The sequence below is a fragment of the Euprymna scolopes genome, chromosome 12 (genome assembly GCF_053919585.1).
Source record: "Euprymna scolopes isolate OS-2025 chromosome 12, ASM5391958v1, whole genome shotgun sequence".
Classification (NCBI taxonomy): Eukaryota; Metazoa; Mollusca; class Cephalopoda; order Sepiida; family Sepiolidae; genus Euprymna; species Euprymna scolopes.
In genome coordinates, this window is record NC_136493.1 from 75,756,695 (window position 1) to 75,781,994 (window position 25,300).

Genomic DNA, 25,300 nt, shown 5'->3' on the forward strand with positions numbered 1-25,300 from the left:
GTGAGGATGATTAATGGAATAAACTTGTGAGGATGGTATATGAGAGGAATCTGTTGATGTTGGATTTGAAAATGACTATGTTGTAATCTGCACCCAAGCAGTCATACAGTAATGTGTTTCACAAATATAAAACCATAGAAAAGAGGTTTGTGCATGGAGGAAGAAAGGAAAGTTATTTTTTGTTGTGGTAGCAAAGTGTTTTTTTTTTTTTTTTTGCTGTGAATATTTTACAAGGTGAAACTATGAATTACAGCACCTCTCATTAAAGTAACACTAGAGTAGAGAGAAACTAACGATATTTATTCTGTGAGAAATCCACTAGATTTTGAACTCTGTCTAGGCAATGAAAATGTAATATATTTTGAATGAAATAAGTGTTCAAATCGATAATGATTAAAATGTAAGATATTTTGAATGCAATTTTGTTGATTTTTCTCTTACAATTTCCCCCTCCTTTTTTTTTTTAACAGATTACAGAGTGAATGTGCATACGAAAGGGCCGCAGCTATTGCATTATTTAACCTTCAGATTAAAAGATCATTGGCCATTTTGAATACACCACGCAATGCAGACGCTACAGAAGGTACAGTCAATCAATGATCTGTTTTTCTATTTCTTTTACTCATTTTGAAAGAAGCATTTCTACTCTAATAATTTTTTTCAGAGTCCTTATTTATTTACCGCCTTACAAGAATAAGGATAGACATAATGCAGTTATTTTAATGTTGGTATAAGGGAAGGGCGATGATTCAACTCACCCCTACAGTCTGTAAAAATGAATCAAGCTTTGCTTTTATTTAACCGCACAGAAATAGATGATTGGCATTTGTTGGAATGAGTGACCTTATGAACTTGGATGAAATTAGGGAAATCTTGAGGAAAGATTAGGAAAAGGGGAAATTTCACATTTGCTCAAAATAGTGGAAATTGAATGATTGTGCATTGTTGGTAGTGCCAATTGTTGAGATAGATGGTCAGTACTTCAATTATTGACATTATCAGCATTCTCCTCTTCCGTTTTTACATTGCTTGAAGGAAAATAAACCTTGTGTGTGTGTGTGTGTGTGTGTGTGTGTGTGTGTGTGTGTGTGTGTACACATATTTTATAATACATTTATTAATATATTATAGTACATTTTTAAAGATATCATATTTTATAATACATCTATATAGATTATAATCTTGCTCTCTCTCTCCGCCAATATATATAATACATCTACAGGGTGGTTACAAAGTCTGGCAACATAATGTAGCCAGACTTTGTAACCACAAAAATTTCACGCGCAAGCAACTTTGAGTGGGTATCCATAGTCTGTCCAAGACTAAAGTAGCCCGCTGCTATATATATATATATATATATATATATACACAGGGTGGTTACAAAGTCTGGCAAAATAATGTAGCCAGACTTTGTAACCACCCTGTATTTTATAAAGGGCGAATGTCTGCATGTATGTATGTATGTCTCATTAAAACTTTTGAAATTTAAAATGGATAAGAATGATTCTGATGTTGTCTTAAAGGGCAGGTACTAAGATGCATGATATGTGAAATTTAGAACAAAATATTTATTTTTCCTACCTTAACGACTGCAGAATCTGATGAGTGATGGGGTCGTGTAAAATTCTCTTATCTCCGCAGCTGTGACCTTCACCTCTTGGATATGTTAACTACATAAATTTGCAACGTCATGGTATGACTGTCGGTGTGGCTCAATGGGTTAGGACGTTGACTGAGAAATATTAGTTTTTGCATTCGCATTCATGCCCACTTTACGATGGATGTTTTGTTTTTTATTAACATATTTTTTAAAAATGTTTATTTCAGTAAGCTTTTGCATTTAAACGGGGTTGAAAGATTTAAAAAATATTTTTTGTTTTGTATTATTTACTTGGCTCAAAACATGATTTTTTTTTATTGGTAGTTGATTTAAAGATCCGATTATTATTAAATGCATGAATATTACGTAAATACCCAAATCTTCTTTTTTTTCAAATTGTAACCGCTTAAAACTTTTTTCTTACTCACCTGACCCTATTCTGAATTCGTAGCAGTGGACTTTTTTTTTTATTACCGAAATGGTCATCAACAATGTGTTTTTTGTTAAGTTTAACATATTAAAAGCTGATATAAATTATAGCATAATAAAATTAAATCAAAGCAAAAATCATTTTTCGTATTTCAAATTATTTAATCAAGTAAAAATTCCATTTTTTACTTGATTACTAAATTTAAAAAGCTTTTTCTTTCATATAAAATTCAGTTTTTATGATATTTTTTTTTATTCAATTCTTCGGTAATTTGCGAGAAAAACTTAAATTTAGTAATCAATCAGTAATCAATTTTTACTTGATTAAATAATTTGAAACAACAAAAATGACTTTTAATTTAATTATTTTTACTGTGTAATAATTTTTATCAGTTTGAAATAGGTTAAATTAAAAAAAAAACATTGTTAATGACAGTTTTGATACAAAAAATAGGTTCACTAATGTTGGCCTACTACGAAGTTGGAATGGGGGATGTGAGTGAGAAAAACGATAGTCGAATTAGGGAGACAACAGCTACATGAGAACCCAATAAAGTGCTCAATATCTTGGGTAGAGGGCATGTCGTCCAGAAAAATGTCAGTGTGCTAGAAAATCTGTGGCATTATTGAACATTGTAAGAGTAAAACATTATATCAATATTTTTGATATAGCTAGCATTTTTAAATGCTGTGTTGTATGGGAGGAGCAACATTAATATGTTTTATCATACTATTTTAAGAAGGGTTTTGATATCCTAAGAATAGCAAGTATAGTCAAACACAACTTCATTTTCTTTTTTTTATATGACCTGGGCAACGCCGGGTAGCCCTTCTAATCTATATATAATTTATAATGCATTTTTTCATATGTGTGTGTGTGTGTGTATATATATATATATATATATATTGAATACATTTTTTAATATGTATATATACTTTATAATAATTTATATATATTATAATGATACACATGATCTTCTGTTTGCTGATGATTGTGCCTTTAATGCTACCTCTAAGGCATGCATGCAACACAGTGCAAATATATTCTCAGAGGCTTGTGAAAATTTTGGTCTCACAGTCAATGCCAAGAAGACTGGTGATGCATCTGCCTGCTCCAGGAAAACCATATGCAGAATCCAACATTTCAATTGGGGGACAAAGACTCAATGCAGTTGACAAGTTCACCTACCTTGGCAGTACGCTCTCCCATAATGTAGTCATTGATGATGAAATCAACACTAGACTCACTAAAGCAAGCGCTGCATTTGGCAGACTCCACAGGAATGTATGGGACAGAATAGGCATCACCTTCATGATAAAGATCAAAGTCTATGAAGCTGTCATACTCACCACCTTACTCTATCGATGTGAGTCATAGACTTTCTACCAATGGCATACTAGAAAATTAAATCACTTCCACACCACCAGACTGAAGAAACTACTTGCAGGAAAGGATACCAGACACAGAAGTCCTCACTTGTGCTGAACTCCCAATCATCCCTACTATCCTGATGAAGGTTCAGCTTCATTATGCGGGTCATGTAGCCCGCATACCAGACTACAGACTACCCAAGAGGCTTCTGTTTGCTGAGCTTCAACATGTCAAGTGCTCCCATGGCGGCCAAAGAAAATGATTTAAAGACACTCTGAAGGCATCACTGAAGGCCTTCAACGTAGATCCGTCATCATGAGAGCAGACAGCTTTAGATAGAGCCAAGTGGCGCGTTGCTGTTCATGATGGCGCCTGCAAATATGAAAGCTACCAAAAGGTTACTGCAGAGAAGTGCAGAAAGGACAAGAAGGACAATGTTTTGAAACTCTCAACATCTGCTGTGATTCCCTGTTCCCACTGCAATAGAACTTTTCAAGCAAAGATTGGGCTTATCAGCCATATCCGTACCCACCGATGATGACTTCCCCCACCCTCCCCTACAGGAGGATCAGATGATCCTCGTCGTTTCAACGGACGAACACACACATATATTTTTTAATATGTATATATACTTTATAATAATTTATATATATTATAATGATACACATGCACGCACACACATTTTATGCTTTTATGCACTTATTTCAAACTAGTGAATATATCTCTACTAGATTTTGCTTTTCATAACAGATTGACAAAAATGTTTCTTTGAAAATTCTTGGACTATTCAAGGGATGAAATTTGGGTATTTTAAAGAATTTTTAGAGTGCATAATATAGAAAACCATTTGAAAATGAAAATATTTCAGATTTGCATTAACTTTTCTCTATAGTCATTAGGCACTAATTTAGCAAGATTTTTTGGATTTTTAATTTCTTACATTTTAGATATTTTCTAGAATCAAGATCATGGAATGAATTTTGATTCAGACTGGAATAAGAATTCTAGACATAAAATTTACTTTCATCGTATCTTGTTTTTTGTAAGGAGATATAAAAGTCGTGAAAAATTGTTTTGTTCAGGGAATTAAAGTATGTTTAATCATATTGTATAATTAAAATTCAGTTGTAATTAATATTTTTTTCTCTATATTTTTTTAGATTCAGATCCAAACAGTAGCCTGGGTTTGGTTGGAATGGCTCTTGCAGGTTTTACTGAAAACAAAGATGCTCTTTGGCAGAAAATGTGTAGCAGTTTTCGGCAGCAGTTAACAAATCCTTACTTACGAGCTATGTTCTTCTTTTTGTCCTCCCCACAGACTGACAATTACATGGATGTCTTGGTGAGTTCATTTCTTATCCACCTTCCTCCAAAAAACAAAAGCAAACAAAAGCAAACACCCCTTTACAGATATTTTGCAGTACAATGTACAAAAGAACAAATTTTTAATTTGTTTTGTTTTTTTTCCCAACATCATGATGAATATGGTGCTGTCTAAGATGGTAGCTAGAGAGATGCACTAGAACATCCAAGCAGTCTGTCAGGGTTTGTTTTTGCAAATTGCTATCATCCGTCCAATGTCAAAACAAACTGTTATATAGTTTTTTAATGAGGATTGGGATTTTATTAATTTCTCACTAGAGGGCCACAAATTCGTTGACTGCAACTCCATGTAGAGAGATAACCCCCATAGAAAATGGGTCAATTTATAGGCCATATGTGGCGATTGTGATACAGTCCAGTCAATAGGCTGGCCACATCATGCTCCGGTATCTATAAGTTCATTCCCAGCTGTATTCTCCAAGCTGATTCTTCTAAAAATCAAAAGCTTACTTCCCCTTTTTGTTTTCCTCCAAAATATATACTAAAATGTGGTGAGTGAGTGTCAATCATGTTAAGATCAAAGAAAATTATGTGAAAAAGTGAGGTTTTGTGGGAGTAATATTTGCTTAGAGTAATGTTTGACTGTCACTGTAAATTTTCCTTCTAGAAGTAATTTTTTTAATAGTAATGGATGACTATTAAACTGTAAACCAAACCATTCCAAGTGTATTGTTTGCTAAAGTACTTATCCCCCAATAGAAATCCGTTTAACAACTTTATTTAGCACTAGCAGTTCAGCTTAGCTTTTATCAAGCCCTATGTACTGTTCATAACTTGCCCTATGTGTGAATACACTTTATGTAAGATTTCAAATGTTTAGACCAAAATTTGTCTGAGTCATTTTGTAGAGACCACAGAGGTCAATTTTTTAACTTTGACCCCAATTTTGACCTCTTAACATTTATTATTTTGATCTCCAATCAAAATACAAAGTTTTACTCATGTCCAAATTACCTACATCTAAAATTTCAAGTCTTTAGACCCAAAATTGGCAGAGGAATTTGGTAGAATCTGCAAAGGCAAACTCTTTCAACTTTGACCTTTTGGCAGCCAGATTTTTGCCCCCAAACTGATTAAAATGCTTGTCGCATGTCTGAATACCCGTTATGTATAAATTTCAAATGTTTAGACCCAAAATTGGCTGAGTAGTTTGCTAGAGACCACAATGGTCAAATCTTTTGAACTTTGACCCCTTGGAAGCTCAAATTTTCGACCCAACCGATTAAAAAGCTTGCCCTATCTTTGAATACCTTTTATGTAAAATTTCAAATGTTTAGATCAGAAATCGGCTTAGTAATTTGGTAGAGCACAGAGGTTAAATTTTTTAAAACTTTGACCCCAATTTTGACCCTGTAACATTTATTTTTTGGGGCTCAAATCAGATTATAGAGTTTGATCCATGTCCAAGTAACCTACATTTAAAATTTCAAGTGTTTAGACCCAAAATTGGCAGAGGAGTTCGGTAGAGTTTTGAAAGGTCAAATCATTGAACTTTGACCTCTTGACAGTCAAATTTCTGGCCGAAAACCGATAAAAAATATTTTCCCAAATCTCAGTACCCCTTATGTCAAATCTTGAGTCTCTAGACTGAAAATTGGCAGAGTTATTGGGCCCATAACCTCAAGAATTGGAAGCCATGTTTGATTTTAGAAAAGTTTCCAATGGGTAGCTTTTCTATACGAGTCCTTAATATGAAGAATTTTCAGTGGGTTGCTGTTCTGTACAGGTTCTTGACTTTGTAATTTTGCAAGCAAAGAGCAAAAGATCCTTCTTGTATTGACATGAAAAAATTATGTGCTGGAATACTAAAATATTACATTTTTATGGAGCAATTCTGGTTTCTGATTGGTTGATAACAGAATGTGAATTAATATGATTCGTCAGTTCCTATCGGCAATAGAATCTCAACTTTCAAGAAGGATACCCCATTATAAATAAAAAATATTGCAATAATTAAAATATCAACTTGTGTTCAAGTAATCGTTTACATTTAATAATAAAAGAACGATTGATATGCTAAAGTACTGAAAACACTCTTTATATATGTTTCCTTCTATTTCAGAATGAAAAAGGAATGGCAGTTTGTGACCGTGTTGCTTTTGCCTGTACCTTCTTACCAGATAACAAAGTAAGTGATTTACCCTCTCCCCCACGATTTCTCCATACTACTTTATCCACCCACTTACCACTGAGATTTAGAAATGTCATCTCTATTTAACATCACTTTCCCCTTGGTCGTCAGGGATAAGACATTCTTTGATGCTTTACAAACTCCCTCAACAGTCTTCACTGTTGAACAGGTCAACTGCTTACATATTCCACTCTATGGAAGTTTTGCTTTCAAGTTTTCTTTGGCCAGCCAACCTTCCTACAAATTAAAACATCTATGCTTCTATTATGTCTAACGCTTCACATGACCATACTAATGCCCTATTCTCTTCTTCGCAACTTCTTTCCCACTGAAGAGACATTGCAAGCCTGTCTCTGCTTTATCGTTATTTTTTTTCATAGCAAGTGCTCATCTGAGCTCCAATCTATGGCCCTCCTTTACTAAACTTTCACGAAAAACATTCGTCTAGCTGAAACCACTAGCAATAATTTCCTCCACTCTTTATCTGTGCCTAAACCTAAACATAAATTCCATGAACAAAGCTTCTTTCTTAGAACTGCATGCCTATAGAACTCTCTTCCCTTTCCCTGCTTTCCAGCTGACTACAATATGGTCGTCTTCAAGTCTAATATAAATAAGTCGTCCCCTTAAGTAATCCAATTTACCAAATTTCCACTACTAATGATTTCTACGATATTGTCCCATTGACTACTGTACACTCATTAACCCTTATCCTCGAGTGACCTCTGGGCCTTGATAAGTGACTCCTTTGTAAAAAAAAGAATGTTCTTAGAATAAGCTCTATGCTGGGCAAATGTCGTGCTTTCAGCAAAATCTTCAACCTAATGTGTTGGGTTTGGTCAGATTTTGCGTTGCAAAACCATCTAATCATGAATCTGTTATTGCATTGCAGTTGAGCTTCTTACACAGCTGCTGTACAACTTATCTCAGATGTTGAGGGGGCAGGCATCAACAAACAATATATCTGTAGAGCATAAAGTATATCATTGATAAAAATAACCTTCACCAATGTTGCAAGACAGGTTATAGTGATGGAAAAGGGTGCAGAGATACAAGTTCTCACAGAACAAGCAAAAGGCTTATCCAAACCACTAAAAAGTCCTTCAAGTTGATGCAGTGGCAGACCAGCTTGTTTCAGTGAGGGTAAAATGTTGTATAACTGCAAAAATCTAGATAAATATTTTTGAAAGCGAGTTGGAAAAATTGGCCATAAGTTTATGAATAACTTATAAGTAGGGCTTAGGACAACAGAATATTGTTATCATTGTTTTGACTCTTAAGTATATACCCAACACAGTTTAGACAAAATTAATCAACCAAGAACCACATCACTATCTGAAAACAAGATATCAATGGATATATACTTGATAGTGGAAACAGTGAAAAGAATATTGTTATCCTACCCCTACTCATAACTTAAAATGAGATCTAAAAAAAGGGGAAGCGTTTTCACCTTGTATCGAATGTTTTAAAATGTTTGTATTATTTGTATTATTCAAACTACTATTCTCATCTCAAATGCTATTCTTTGTTGAAACTGAAGATAACATTTAAGATTAGAACCATAGTCCGAATAATCCAAATTATCAATCTTTATTTTAAAATTTCTAAAACCGTTTCAAGAGATATTTTGTTTAAATACAATGCAATAAAGTGTCTTCTTAATGTTCACTCTTCAACTGTGTTTAAAAGCTTTAAAAGCTGGATAATAAAATTGGTTGATATCAATTTTTAAATTTTTTCGCTATGGAAGCAATTCCCTTTAAAAAATTCTTTACACAAACACAAACATATTTTTTTGTATTTTGTATTAAGTTGCATTTTTCTTTTCAGTTGGAAGAATACATTAATAATTTGTCTTCCCAATTAACGGATGCTGGTGATTTGGATGGAATTCTTTTAACAGGTTAAGAGATTTTTTTTTCACTTTATTACTGGCATTGTCTGATTATCAAATGTGTGGTTGTACATAAATTTATTTCATATATGAAGAGTTTGAGTGTAAAATACAATAAATTCAATTTCTTCAAATTAAAAAATTTCAAATCTGTAATTTAAGTGTACGATCTTATATTGCGAACAAGAACATTTGACAAATATGGGGTGTGGTTGAATGATGAATTGCAGAACGTTTGTTGTTCAATATAGCTGTGTATGTATATGTATAACTAATACAACAAATATGCTTAAACAGTTACAAGAATCAGTGATGAGAGTTCTACACTTTTATAAAAAGCAGAATTCCGCTTTTTTGCGTTAAATCTTTTTGCATCTTTGTTTTTTTTTTTTGTACTTGTCCAGAATTCCCACTAAATTAAAAAACAAAAAGAAAAATCTGTATCATGTACATACCCATGATGGAAAGAAAAATATTCTTACGAAAATGATGTAAATTGATTAAGTAGTAACATACTTCCTAACTTTCAGCGTAGTGCTACTGGAAGTGGTAACAAGGCAGATCAGTTCTTTCATTTTATTGTTCTTTTTTTTTCTTTTTTTTTTTACATAGGCATCACCACATTATCAAGGCCAAGAGGCCACTCAAGGATAAGGGTTAAAGAGTGTACAGTAGAAATTGGACAATATATTAATCATTAGTAATGAAAATTTGGTAAATTTGATAACTTATATGGAACGGCTCATCAAGAACTTATTTACGTTAGACTTGAAGACAACCATATTGTAGTCAGCCGGAAAGCAGGAAAACGGAAGACAATTCCACAGGCGTGCAGTTCTAAGAAAGAAGCTTTGTTCATGGAATCTACGTTTAGGTTTAGGCACAGATAAAGAGTGGGGGGAATTATTGATAGTGTTTACAGCTAGACGAGTGTTTCTTGTGAAAGTTTGGCGAGGGGAGACCATAGATTGAAGCTCAGTCGAACACTTTCCATGAAAATAACGATACATCAGAGACAAACTCGCAACATCTCTTCTGTGAGATAGAGGTTGCAAGGAAGAGAAAAGGACATCTCCTACGAGGCTACAAAGTCTATTTTGAACTCTATCAAGGCAGGCCAAGTCCTTTCTAGCAGCTCCTGCCCAGATGTGGCAACAGTATTCCATCCTTGGACGTACCTGGCTCTTATATAGATAGAGAATAGCATCAGCAGTGAGATATCTACCGGATTGATAGAAAGATCCGACCATTTTTCCAGCGGCCTTGGCAACAGATTTGATGTACGCATTCCATTTAAGATCAGGAGTAATGGTCAAGCCAAGAAGCTTGTCAAAACTTGAGGCCTCCTGAAGACGAGAGCCATTCATTTCAATTGATGCCAGATGTGGATCAGAATGTTGATGATGTAAAGAGAGAAGCTTGGTTTTAGATGCATTAAAAGTAACCAGCCACTCCTTACCCCATTGTACTACGTGCTCAAGATCAGAGGAGAGAGAATTGGAGAGAACTTGGTAGTGTCGTCAGCATAGATGTCTACAAATGATGTAAGGATGTGATTTGGAAGATCATTAATGTAGATCAGGAAAAGAGTTGGGCCCAGGATGGACCCCTGAGGGACACCGGCATTAATACTGTGATTATTCATTCTTTTATTGTGAAGCGATTTATTGAAATAAAATATAAGAAAAGGACAGAAAAGTATACAGATAAAAATAACAATCGGTCTTTATTTTCACTTTTAATAACAAAATTAAAAAAAATTTTTTCTTTAAAATTTTATAAAAAATATGTATATGAAATTATGAAAATTAAAAAAAAATTTACAAATGTTTTTATTTGAATTTATACAATAAATATTTATGAAAGTATAAAAATAAAATTATTTAAATCAAAATAACAAATGAAATTATTGAAATCAAAATTTCAAACATCATAAAAAACATAATACATAATATTCTCAAAATCGTTTTAAAAGATTTTAAAGTGTTTTCAATAATTCTTTAAAAGAACATTACACAAAAAGTATTTTCAATAATTCTTTCAAAAGAACAGAGCACAAAAAGTGTTTTTAATAATTCTTAAATAAAAATAAAATTAATTTCAATAATTCTTAATTAAAATAAGGCTTAAAAAAACTTTCTAATGATTATTAAATAAAAATAAAAATAAAAAAAAAATGACCGGAAAAACATAAAAGAGTACATGCATAGGGGAGATATAGGCATGAGAGAAAAAAAGTGAAGGAACTGATTTGCCTTGTCACGAGTTCCAAGTAGTCATATGCCGGAAGTTAGGAAGTGTGTTAACTGACTATAACTCAAGTAGTTTTATTTTTATAAAGAGAAGTCATTCTTCAAATTTAAGTTTTCCAATGCCTCTCCCCATGTTAATAGTTCTCTAAAATCTCAATAATTAAATTTGTAGTTATTTCTCTTGTTTTGAAGATGATGTTGAGATAGTGTCACTGTTTGCTTGGCCACAAAATTTGATTTTCTTTTTTATTTACAAATAAAACTACTTGATCAATTTACATTATTTTTGGTATATCATATTTTCTTTTCATCACAGGTATTTACATCTTACAAAATTTTCTTTGTTTTGTTTAACATAAGAGAAATTCTTGGCAAGCACCTTTTTATTTTAAAATGTGTTTCTAGAAGAACACGGAAGGCTGCATGCTCCAGATTCAGGTCCCACTTGGAGGGCTGTGGATGTTTGGAACGAGCAAAGATTGCTCTGAATGATGCACTTTGAATGTTGAGAATACATCAATTATTGACCAAAATATGACATTTTTTTAATTCAATAATTTATTAAAGTTGTCTCGAACACTCTGTATAAGATTTTATTAAAATGTAGAATATGTCTGTAACCAAAGCTCAGTCAGTTGTATCAATTCTACCTTCGACTGAAGGAGGTAAGTAAAATTTCAATAGAGTTTTTATACTTCCTCAATAAATCTTATTTAAGAGAAAAGAATGGTGATACCTTTTAAAACAATTTACATAAGCTGTGATTATTTGTATATAATATCATGTTTGTAAGTTTAATAGCTTACTAAAAATATTCAACAGACACACACACGTCTGTTGTATTAGTATAGACTTTTTCAGATTTAACAGGGTAAATTTCACTCATTTTAGACCAGAACTTGGTGGGAGAAAGAGTTTCAAATGCATCTTTTGCAACAGTCGTTCACCATCTCCACAAATTCTTCTTGCATATTATCTGGGAGAAGGTGCACATTCATAAAGAATGGGTTTCTAATCTAATTTTGATTCCATTTCACTCAGTTTGGGAAAATAAAATTGCAACTCCATCCACAGAGAAGCTAGATGTGATTGCACAAGCTGCACCATATCTAGTTCTCCAATGTTTTCACTTTTATCAAGTGCCTCACTTAGATGTTCAAACATTTGACTTTGTCTTGTAACCACATTTGAAGAATTCAGCGAGTTCCTCTTTTAGTGATTCTACTTTTGCTACCACATTCCCGCGTGACAACCAGCGAAACTCAGTGTGAAGGAGTAACACTTCTTCATCATTTCCAAACTCTGGCACAGTAGGGAAAACAGTCTTGTATTTAGGGTCCTTGATTTGGTGGCATTTACCATGTGCACAACATCAAGTACTGATTTCAACTCGGGTGGGAGAGTTTTAGATGCCAGAGCATATCTATGAAGCATACAATGAAGATGCCTTGTTTCAGAATTCACCTGATTCACTTTTCCTCAAAACCCTGATTGATGGCTAAGCGTTGCTGGTGCTCTGTCAGTTGTGCATGCACATACAATATAGCAAGACAGTTCTCCCTTAAAAAACAATGAGACTTCATTAAAAATGTCTTCACCTCTTGTAGTCGAATTTAAGATATGACAGAACAAGAACTCCTCCTTGAAGTCTTGACCACTGATGTATCGTGCAAACACCAGGAGTTGAGCACAAGCAGCTATGTCAGTCGAATCATTAAGCTGGATTGCAACTTTTCCCAAAGATGCTTCCTTTATTTCAGCAATTATTTGTTGTTTGACATCGTCAAACATATCTACTATTCGTCGTTTGAGAGAGGTACTGAGAGAAGTAATCAGCATCACTTCCAATAACACAACGTATTATGTTCTTTGCAGAAAGGGACTATTAACTTTTCTGCAATGTTGTGTGGTTTCTTTACTTTTGCAATTTTCAGTGATACTATATAGGATGCACGCAAACCAGCTTCATTTTGTTGCTTGAAATGTCCTGAACAATCAAAGCGTGCTTGCTTCAGTCCCTCTTCTTTTTGCTCGAAGAAAGCCAAATTTTTACTTTTAAAATTTGGATGACAACTGTTTAGATGGTGTTTGCTTCATGTACTCCACTGATAAAACTTTGTGGCATAATACACACTGTGGAAAATCAGTCCTATTTTTGTTGATCGCAGTGAATCCATACTGAATGTAGCTTTCATCATACTGCCATCACATTAAAATTAAACACAGTTATAACATAATATGATATTAGAATAATCAATATGCAATTGAAAACACCAGTATACCTCAGTTAGGCAAACAAAATGTGCTGGAGACAGGGGCAACAACTCTGATGTGTATCAGCTAACTGACTGTCCAGTCTATGTAACCTCACCCTCACTGTTTTAAAAATAAACCAACACTATATGACGCGCGTGCACACATACATACACTAGATTCAACTATTAGTAATCAACGCTGTAAATTTAGAAACCAGCGTAGAACAGTGAGATTGAAGGAACACACCCTGCTAGCACTGAATTTAATAATCCATAACTACCACTATTTAAAATATGTTTCTCATCAGCGATCTAAGTAACCTTAGAAATCTTCTTGTGAACCCCTGGAAATCTTCTTGTGAACCCCTAGGAGTTTGCGAACCCCAGTTTGAGAACCCTTAGTATAGATGATGATCATAGTCTTTTGCATCTTTTCAGGTCTCTCTGAGAAAGGTGTTAAACTTTTGCAAAATTATGTTGACCTCACGAGTGATGTCCAAACTGCCTCTTTCATTGCTATATCCACATTTCCAAGCAACTTGTCTTCTGACAGTCGAGTTGATTCTTGGATTCACGGGTGAGACTTGTTTCTTTGCTTTTTCTACATAGTTTATAGTAAATGTGGTTTATGATTAAAGGACTAAAACTATTCTAGAAAATAAAATCTGTGATTATAATTGTACTTTGATAATTTTTTTTAAATGAGGATTGATGATTTAGATAACTATTCTCATTTTGTTGATTTTAACATTTCACTGATGTAATCTTTATTTTTAATTAATTAGTTTTATAACATTTCACTGATGTAATCTCTAACCATTTCTAATTAATTATTTTGAACGCATTTCATTGATATACTCTCTAACAACTTTTACTTAATTCTACATTTCACTGTTGTAATCTCTAACAAATTTTACTTAATTATTTTTAGATTTCATTTGTGTAATCTTTAACTAATTTCATTTAACAATTTTTACCACATATCACTGACGTACTCTCTAACCATTTTTACCACATTTCGCTGACGTAATCTCTAACCATTTTTACCACATTTCACTGACGTAATCTCTAACCATTTCTACCACATATCACTGACGTAATCTCTAACCATTTTTACAACATTTCACTGACGTAATCCCTAACCATTTTTACCACATTTCACTGACGTAATCTCTAACCATTTTTACCACATTTCACTGACGTAATCCCTAACCATTTTAACCACATTTCACTGACGTAATCTCTAACCATTTCTACCACATTTCACTGACGTAATCTCTAACCATTTTTACAACATTTCACTGACGTAATCTCTAACCATTTTTACCACATTTCACTGACGTAATCCCTAACCATTTTTACCACATTTCACTGACGTTATCCCTAACCATTTTTACCACATTTCACTGACGTAATCTCTAACCATTTCTACCACATTTCACTGACGTAATCTCTAACCATTTTTACCACATTTCACTGACGTAATCTCTAACCATTTTTACCACATTTTTTTGACGTAATCTCTAACCATTTTTACCACATTTCGCTGACGTAATCTCTAACCATTTTTACCACATTTCACTGACGTAATCTCTAACCATTTCTACCACATTTCACTGACGTAATCTCTAACCATTTCTACCACATTTCACTGACGTAATCTCTAACCATTTTTACCACATTTCACTGACGTAATCTCTAACCATTTTTACCACATTTTTTTGACGTAATCTCTAACCATTTTTACCACATTTCACTGACGTAATCCCTAACCATTTTTACCACATTTTTTTGACGTACTCTAACCATTTTTACAGCATTTCATTGACGTAATCCCTAACCATTTTTACAACATTTCACTGACGTAATCTCTAACCATTTTTACCACATTTCACTGAGGTAATCTCTAACCATTTTTACCACATTTCATTGACGTAATCTCTAACCATTTTTACCACATTTTTTTGACGTACTCTAACCATTTTTACCACATTTCACTGACGTAATCTCTAACCATTTTTACCACATTTCATTGACGTAATCTCTAACCATTTTTACCACATTTTTTTTGACGTACTCTAACTATTTTTACCACATTTCACTGACGTAATCTCTAACCATTTTTACCACATTTCACTGACGTAATCTCTAACCATTTTTACAACATTTCACTGACGTAATCTCTAACCATTTTTACGACATTTCACTGACGTAATCTCTAACCATTTTTACAATATTTCACTGACGTAATCTCTAACCATTTTTACCACATTTCACTGACGTAATCTCTAACCATTTTTACCACATTTCACTGACGTAATCTCTAACCATTTTTACCACATTTCACTGACGTAATCTCTAACCATTTTTACAACATTTCATTGACGTAATCTCTAAGAATTTTTACATTTTTTTGACGTACTCTAACCATTTTTTCCACATTTCATTGACGTAATCTCTAACCATTTTTACCACATTTTTTTGACGTACTCTAACCATTTTTACCACATTTCATTGACGTAATCCCTAACCATTTTTACAACATTTCACTGACGTAATCTCTAACCATTTTTACCACATTTTTTTGACGTACTCTAACCATTTTTACCACATTTCATTGACGTAATCTCTAACCATTTTTACCACATTTCACTGACGTAATCTCTAACCATTTTTACCACATGTTTTTGACGTACTCTAACCATTTTTACCACATTTTTTTGACGTAATCCCTAACCATTTTTACCACATTTCATTGACGTAATCTCTAACCATTTTTACCACATTTCACTGACGTACTCTAACTATTTTTACCACATTTCATTGACGTAATCTCTAACCATTTTTACCACATTTTTTTGACGTAATCTCTAACCATTTTTACCACATGTTTTTGACGTACTCTAACCATTTTTACCACATTTCATTGACGTAATCTCTAACCATTTTTACCACATTTCATTGACGTAATCTCTAACCATTTCTACCACATTTTTTTGACGTACTCTAACCATTTTTACCACATTTCATTGACATAATCTCTAACCATTTTTACCACATTTTTTTGACGTAATCTCTAACCATTTTTACAACATTACATTGACGTAATCCCTAACCATTTTTACCACATTTCACTGACGTAATCTCTAACCATTTTTACCACGTTTTTGACGAACTCTAACAATTTTTACCACATTTCATTGACGTAATCCCTAACCATTTTTACAACATTTCATTGACGTAATCTCTAACACTTTTTACCACATTTCACTGACGTAATCCCTAACCATTTTTACCACATTTCACTGACATAATCTCTAACCATTTTTACCACATTTCATTGACATAATCTCTAACCATTTTTACCACATTTTTTTGACGTACTCTTCCCATTTTTACCACATTTCATTGACGTACTCTCTAACCATTTTTACCACATTTCATTGACGTACTCTCTAACCATTTTTACCACATTTCATTGACGTAATCTCTAACCATTTTTACCACATTTTTTTGACGTACTCTAACCATTTTTACAACATTTCATTGACGTAATCTCTAACCATTTTTACCACATTTTTTTTGACGTACTCTAACCATTTTTACCACATTTCATTGACGTAATCCCTAACCATTTTTACAACATTTCATTGACGTAATCTCTAACCATTTTTACCACATTTTTTTGACGTACTCTAACCATATTTACCACATTTTATTGACGTAATCCCTAACCATTTTTACAACATTTCATTGACGTAATCTCTAACCATTTTTACCACATTTTTTTGACGTAATCTCTAACCATTTTTACCACATTTCATTGACGTAATCTCTAACCATTTTTACCACATTTCATTGACGTAATCTATAACCATTTTTACCACATTTCATTGACGTAATCTCTAACCATTTTTACCACATTTTTTTGATGTACTCTAACCATATTTACCACATTTCATTGACGTAATCCCTAACCATTTTTACCACATTTCATTGACGTAATCCCTAACACTTTTTACCACATTTCACTGACGTAATCCCTAACCATTTTTACCACATTTCACTGACATAATCTCTAACCATTTTTACCACATTTCATTGACGTAATCTCTAACCATTTTTACCACATTTTTTTGACGTACTCTAACCATTTTTACAACATTACATTGACGTAATCCCTAACCATTTTTACCACATTTCACTGACGTAATCTCTAACCATTTTTACCACATTTCATTGACGTAATCTCTAACCATTTTTACCACATTTTTTTGACATACTCTAACCATTTTTACCACATTTCATTGACGTAATCCCTAACCATTTTTACCACATTTCATTGACGTAATCCCTAACCATTTTTACAACATTTCATTGACGTAATCTCTAACCATTTTTACCACATTTTTTTGACGTACTCTAACCATTTTTACCACATTTCATTGACGTAATCCCTAACCATTTTTACAACATTTCACTGACGTAATCTCTAACCATTTTTACCACATTTTTTTGACGTACTCTAACCATTTTTACCACATTTTTTTGACGTACTCTAACCATTTTTACCACATTTCATTGACGTAATCTCTAACCATTTTTACCACATTTCATTGATGTAATCCCTAACCATTTTTACAACATTTCATTGACGTAATCTCTAACCATTTTTACCACATTTTTTTGACGTACTCTAACCATTTTTACCACATTTCACTGACGTAATCTCTAACCATTTTTACCACATTTCATTGACGTAATCCCTAACCATTTTGACAACATTTCATTGACATAATCTCTAACCATTTTTACCACATTTTTTTTACGTACTCTAACCATTTTTACCACATTTTTTTGACGTACTCTAACCATTTTTACCACATTTCATTGACGTAATCCCTAACCATTTTTACAACATTTCACTGACGTAATCTCTAACCATTTTTACCACATTTTTTTTACGTACTCTAACCATTTTTACCACATTTCATTGACGTAATCCCTAACCATTTTTACAACATTTCATTGACGTAATCTCTAACCATTTTTACCACATTTTTTTGACGTACTCTAACCATTTTTACCACATTTCATTGACGTAATCTCTAACCATTTTTACCACATTTTTTTTACGTAATCTCTAACCATTTTTACTACATGTTTTTGACGAACTCTAACAATTTTTACCACATTTCATTGACGTAATCCCTAACCATTTTTACAACATTTCATTGACGTAATCTCTAACCATTTTTACCACATTTTTTTGACGTACTCTTCCCATTTTTACCACATTTCATTGACGTAATCTCTAACCATTTTTACCACATTTCATTTATGTAATCTCTAACCATTTCTACCACATTTCACTGACGTACTCTAACCATCTTTACCACATTTCATTGACGTAATCTCTAACCATTTTTACAACATTTCATTGACGTAATCTCTAACCATTTTTACAACATTTCACTGACGTAATCTCTAACCATTTTTACCACATTTTTTTTACGTACTCTAACCATTTTTACCACATTTCATTGACGTAATCTCTAACCATTTTTACCACATTTCATTGACGTAAGCTCTTACCATTTTTACCACATGTTTTTGACGTACTCTAACCATTTTTACCACATTTCATTGACGTAATCCCTAACCATTTTTACCACATTTCATTGACGTAATCTCTAACCATTTTTACCACATTTCACTGACGTAATCCCTAACCATTTTTACCACATTTCACTGACGTAATCTCTAACCATTTTTACAACATTTCATTGACGTAATCTATAACCATTTTTACAACATTTCATTGACGTAATCTCTAACCATTTTTACAACTTTTCATTGACGTAATCTCTAACCATTTTTACAACATTTCATTGACGTAATCTCTAACCATTTTTACAACATTTCACTGACGTAATCCCTAACCATTTTTACCATATTTCATTGACGTAATCTCTAACCATTTTTACCACATTTCATTGACATAATCTCTAACCATTTTTACCACATTTCATTGACGTAATCCCTAACCATTTTTACCACATTTCATTGACGTAATCCCTAACCATTTTTACCACATTTCATTGACGTAATCTCTAACCATTTTTACCACATTTCATTGACGTAATCCCTAACCATTTTTACCACATTTCATTGACGTAATCCCTAACCATTTTTACCACATTTCATTGACGTAATCCCTAACCATTTTTACAACATTTCATTGACGTAATCTCTAACCATTTTTACCACATTTCACTGACGTAATCCCTTACCATTTTTACCACATTTCATTGACGTAATCTCTAACCATTTTTACCACATTTCACTGACGTAATCTCTAACCATTTTTACCACATTTCATTGACGTAATCCCTAACCATTTTTACAACATTTCATTGACGTAATCTCTAACCATTTTTACAACATTTTTTTGACGTACTCTAACCATTTTTACCAAGTTTCATTGACGTAATCTCTAACCATTTTTACCACATTTCACTGACGTAATCCCTAACCATTTTTACCACATTTCACTGACGTAATCCCTAACCATTTTTACCACATTTCACTGGCGTAATCTCTAACCATTTTTACCACATTTCATTGACGTAATCCCTAACCATTTTTACAACATTTCACTGACGTAATCTCTAACCATTTTTACCACATTTCACTGACGTAATCTCTAACCATTTTTACCACATTTCACTGACGTAATCTCTAACCATTTTTACCACATTTCACTGACGTAATCTCTAACCATTTTTACAACATTTCACTGACGTAATCTCTAACCATTTTTACCACATTTCACTGACGTAATCTCTAACCATTTTTACCACATTTCACTGACGTAATCTCTAACCATTTTTACCACATTTCACTGACGTAATCTCTAACCATTTTTACAACATTTCACTGACGTAATCTCTAACCATTTTTACCACATTTCATTGACGTAATCTCTAACCATTTTTACCACATTTCATTGATGTAATCTCTAACCATTTTTACCACATTTCATTGACGTAATCTCTAACCATTTTTACAACATTTCATTGACGTAATCTCTAACCATTTTTACCACATTTCACTGACGTAATCTCTAACCATTTTTACCACATTTCACTGACGTAATCTCTAACCATTTTTACAACATTTCACTGATGTAACCAATTTTACGTAATTATTTTTTCAACATTTCACCAATGTAATCTCTAACCATTTTTAGATGCATTGTTTAAATTTTGCAATCTTTATGTCAAACTCGGAAACTTATGCAGAACTATATGGAAGTATTGTTTTATAAGTTATTATCTGTTAAATAAATTTCACACATGGAGTCAGTTGATGTAAGGAGATAAAAAAGAAAATAACTACTTCAGTCAAAAACTGACCTACAATTAGTAATGGGTGGATAGATTGTTACTCCAAAAACAGCAATTCTTTCTGCTTTGTCAGAAACATCACTCATGGAATGTAAGGGCAAAATAAGAAAAATAAGAGTTATAAGGCTGCTACAATCAAACTTAGGATCCATATTTTTTTTTACTCTACTTACTTGTAATAAGGATTGGCATAACAGATGTATCAATTAGTAACTAGTTCTATATGACAGTCATTTGGAGGTTGAAGGTTCAATCCTTACAGGTGATAATCAAGAAAAACCTGAAATAACATGTCTACCTGATCATGGCTGACAAAACAAGAACAATTTACCCTTGTGGATTAAATATAGGGTTAAGTTTGAAATTCCATTTATGATCTCGAGTTCAACATTAAGATTTCCAAATTCCAAAAGATGCACCTGAAGAAGATCAAAGATTACATTGGCGGAAACAAGATAAAAGTAGTATTCTGAATAGACCAAATAATGCATATAATTATGCTCTATTGAAAGATCTAAATATTAACATTAACCGTGGAAGCTATTCAACAGATTATTATTTAATGTTTTCTTTTGTAGATACCGCAGTTTATTAAATCAGTGGAAGTTATGGAAGCAAAGGTAAGCAATGGATGTGATTTAAAAAAATATATATTTAGCCTGAAGATTTTCTTCTGCAATGAAACAAACGTTTCTGTGTAGCTTTCTAGTTATGAGTATATTTTTATACTACTGTGCGCATACTAGTTAAATTATCTGTAAAATTATGTTTCTCAACTCATTCTGGACTTAAAAGCTGGATTATGAAAGTACTTCAGTCATGAATAGCAGGTTTTAAAAATCTCAAATAATTTTTATGTTAACAAATGATGTTGTGTTAATTTTTTTTGCTATTTTCATTATCAAATTGTATCTAGAAGTAAATTTACATATTTTTATTTTTTTAAATTAAAAAAATTTTTTTTATTACATTTTCACCCCAAACAAGGCAAATTGTCACTTTGGTGTAGGGGGCTACTATCAGGGGCAACAACTACTGGGGTACTATGTAGAGATTTGGGCAGCAAGATGTCTGTTCACGTTACACTTGAACTTCTGCACGTCAGTACTGTTGGGGAAGCAGGGACCTGGAATGGAATTCCAGAGTCTAGCGGTTCTGGGGAAGAAACTATTGGAATAAAAAGATCTTTTACATTTAGGGATCTCTACAGTGTGGGAGGGGATTTAGCAGCCTGTCGGGTTTGTCGAGGGTGCTCACGTCGTGGAGACACAAGTGATTGCAGTTCGTCAGAGCATTCACCACTAAAATACTTGTAGAAAAGGCAGAGGGATGCAACATTTCGTTGACGTGACAGAGGCTGAAGCTTAGATGCCAGTTCAGGGCCTATCAGGTTTGCGACTCTTTTGAACCTTGTCAAGGAGCGAGAGATTAGTAGCAGATGCACCAGCCCAGATGTGACAGCAATACTCCATACATGGGCGAATGGTGGCCTTATAGAGACACAGGATACTTTCGGGTGTTAGTAGTTGTCTAGCACGGTAGAGAGAGCCCACCTTTCTTGCAGCGGCCCTGAAATGCCTTCAATGTAATTGTTCCAACTCATGTTTCCTGTGAACGTTAGGCCAAGGAGTTTGAAAGATGTACTCTCAGATAAAGAGTCGTTGGCCATTGCTATAGGTGGTAGAGAGGGTTTCTTGTAATTATTGAATGAAACTAGTTTAGTCTTGGCGGCATTGAACGTGACCAACCACTTTTGTCCCCATTCCACCACAAATTGGAGGTCTTCCTCTAGTGTTTCTGCCATTTCTTTAGAAATGTGTTCATTCGTCTTCCTGTCGTGCCTGCCATAGAGTGTAGTGTGATCAGCATATATACCTACCTCAGAGGCAATTTTGTCGGGGAGGTCATTTATGAATATCAGAAACAATAGAGGTCCAAGGATAGAACCCTGGGGCACCCCCGCATTTATATCATATTGTTTAGATGTACGACCGTTGAGAACAACCTGGATTCTTCTCTTATCTAAGAAGGATTTAATTATGTTAAGTATTCTACCAGTGATACCGTATGATCTAATTTTCCTGAGGAGACCCTCATGCCATACCCTGTCAAAAGCCTTAGATATATCTAGAGCTACCGCTCTGCCCTCCCCCGCTTTGTCCACTGAAATAACATTTGTAAAATAAAAATTATATTGTAAAAAAATTTTTGCAGTTTATAAGAATTATCTTTTTTGCTCTTTACTCATCCTAAAATCAATAACTCTTGTTTAGATTAAAAAATTTATAAAAAGATAGCATATTGTTCCTATCTTTTTTGCTATAAAGAATCCTTAAGATAGTGATTTTATAATTCATATGAGGGAAGTGAAATGAAGAAAAATGGATAATTTTTGTCTTTTATATTTAAAAATGTGTGTATTTGTTTGCATTTTATTATGTATAGAAAAAAAGAGTGGAAAAAAACCCCAAACTATAAGATATAAAAGATAAATAACATGAAAAAAAAATTGCTGATACAATTGCTTGATTTATTGTCCTATATATAATTTATAGGAGGTGATCCCAATGCATGGATATAAGCAGATTGAAGGCAAAATAAGACACAAATGTTAAATGAGTTTTTTTTTATTATCATTCTTGTTTATAATCACAAATCTTGCTTGCAATGTTGCTTGATACAGGGTTTGTATAGCATAATATTTTAGGGAAAATTTCACCATTTAGGTGTGAATTTCAACTATTTTTAATACATGCCAAAGATGGGGTTAATATTACAGTGAATACATTCTGAATTTAATAATTAAATAATGGTAGGTTTTAATTGTTTTGTTTGCTTTTCTTTGGTTTACTATTATTATTATTATTATTATGCCTAATGTATAATGTTTTTAGTTTATTATTTTATTTCTATATTTTAAAGTTTTATTTTTAACTAGCAGGATCGATTAGTATTGCCTGAAAAGATATAAAAGATGTTAAATAATTGAATTGCAAATTTTTCTTATGTTTGCAGCTCCCCCTCAATAAGAAATTCACCTGGAACCTTGTTTTGTGCTTGCGTATACATGTGAACTGGAAACAGTTAATTTATACATGTTATTTCAGAGCAGTAGCAAAGAAAATGTATTACCTACATTAGTTTCGTAAATTAGTGAAATTGTAATTCTTTTGTTTTATAAAGTGCTAGGTAAGTTAAAAATGTGTAAAAAAAAAAAAAAAAAAGAAAAAAAAAAAAAAAAAGCTAAAGTACAATAATCAAGCAATACTTTCATGTATATTGAAAATGGTTAAAAATGAAATAGGTTGATGGTGGCCAGTATCAAATTTTGTATATAAAAATGAGAATTTCTTGTACTACCATAATCACAAAATAAGGATTAAATATTTATGAAGAATTATTGGAAAATGTTATAATCATTACTTCTGAGGTCTCCCTATGAGTGAGAAATCCTTCTAGACAAATCTAGTAAAATTATTAAACTAGTATTCTTGTGAAGATACTTTACAATAGTCCCAAAAATGGTTAAAGAAAAAAAAAAGTGTTACAGTTGAATGAAATGTGAGCAAAACACATACATTAAGTATTAGGTGTCAAAGCCATACTTGAAACTGGCTAGCAGTCAGGTAGAAAAACAACTTAATTAATTAGTTATGGCTGTTAAAAAATGAGTAAATCTGGTCAATGTAAAAAATGATGTATTCAGTGGAAATAACCAGTGTTATAGTGTGTTTTTTAACGAAACTAATAAAACTGTATTGTTCACAATAAGCAGTCAAAAAGTATGTTGTATTGCTATGTGTGGTAAGCAGAGAGTTCTATGTTTTTGTCAAAGCAAGCAAGGCTCGATGCCATATTGAATTGTAGTAAAATCATTCTGAAAGTGTTTGAAAATGCAATCTCTTAAACCGTGAAACGAATCTGGGCAGCCAATCAAAATGCTAGAAATTAACCCCCCCCCCCCAAAAAAAAACAAAAGGGGGGGGGGGCGTTCATTATTGACATACTGAATGATGTTGAAAGGGGGTGTTCATTATTGACATACTTAGATGACTGTTAATAAAACAAAATGATAAAATGAAATAATCACAAACGTGTGTAATAATTGAACCTTATGAAATATTGGGTAATGGTTTAAACTTGGATAGGAAGACATAGCTATGAATGAGAAAGTATCTGGCTATAAGTATAACTTGTTTGGTATAGTGATTCTCTTTGGAAGTATTGTAGGAATTTAGTATATTAAATTAAATCGATTGATAATAACCAAAAAATATGCATCTGGTATTGGCAGGTAGTGTGACCATATTGAATGTATATGTGGTGTCTTTTTTTATTGCTATAATGATGTTTTCTAGAGGGGAAATATTGTGTCTATTTTATAAATATAGAGATTAATTAAAAAAAAAAATAAATGCAATCAACTCATATCAGACTTTTTTGATTAAAAGTTTTAACTCCTTTGAAGCCTCTACTTGAATATAAAAGGCAAAACATTAATCTCTTTTTTGTTGTTTGATTTGCTTTTGATTTTTATGGTTTATTCTTTTTCCCATTTTATTTTGTAGTTAT

General features: G+C 32.8%; 1 protein-coding gene across 1 annotated transcript in view; it reads left to right on the top strand.

Moving 5' to 3' along the window:
* The window catches only part of LOC145291346 (GATOR2 complex protein MIOS-like), a 107,006-nt gene that overhangs the window by 69,026 nt on the left and 12,680 nt on the right, over positions 1–25,300 (top strand). The window contains exons 19-24 of the mRNA XM_080137112.1: positions 471–583; positions 4,562–4,743; positions 6,847–6,912; positions 8,749–8,821; positions 13,758–13,896; positions 21,307–21,348. Coding sequence (XP_079993238.1) covers positions 471–583; positions 4,562–4,743; positions 6,847–6,912; positions 8,749–8,821; positions 13,758–13,896; positions 21,307–21,348 — 615 coding nt within the window. The remainder of the gene's footprint in view (positions 1–470; positions 584–4,561; positions 4,744–6,846; positions 6,913–8,748; positions 8,822–13,757; positions 13,897–21,306; positions 21,349–25,300) is intronic.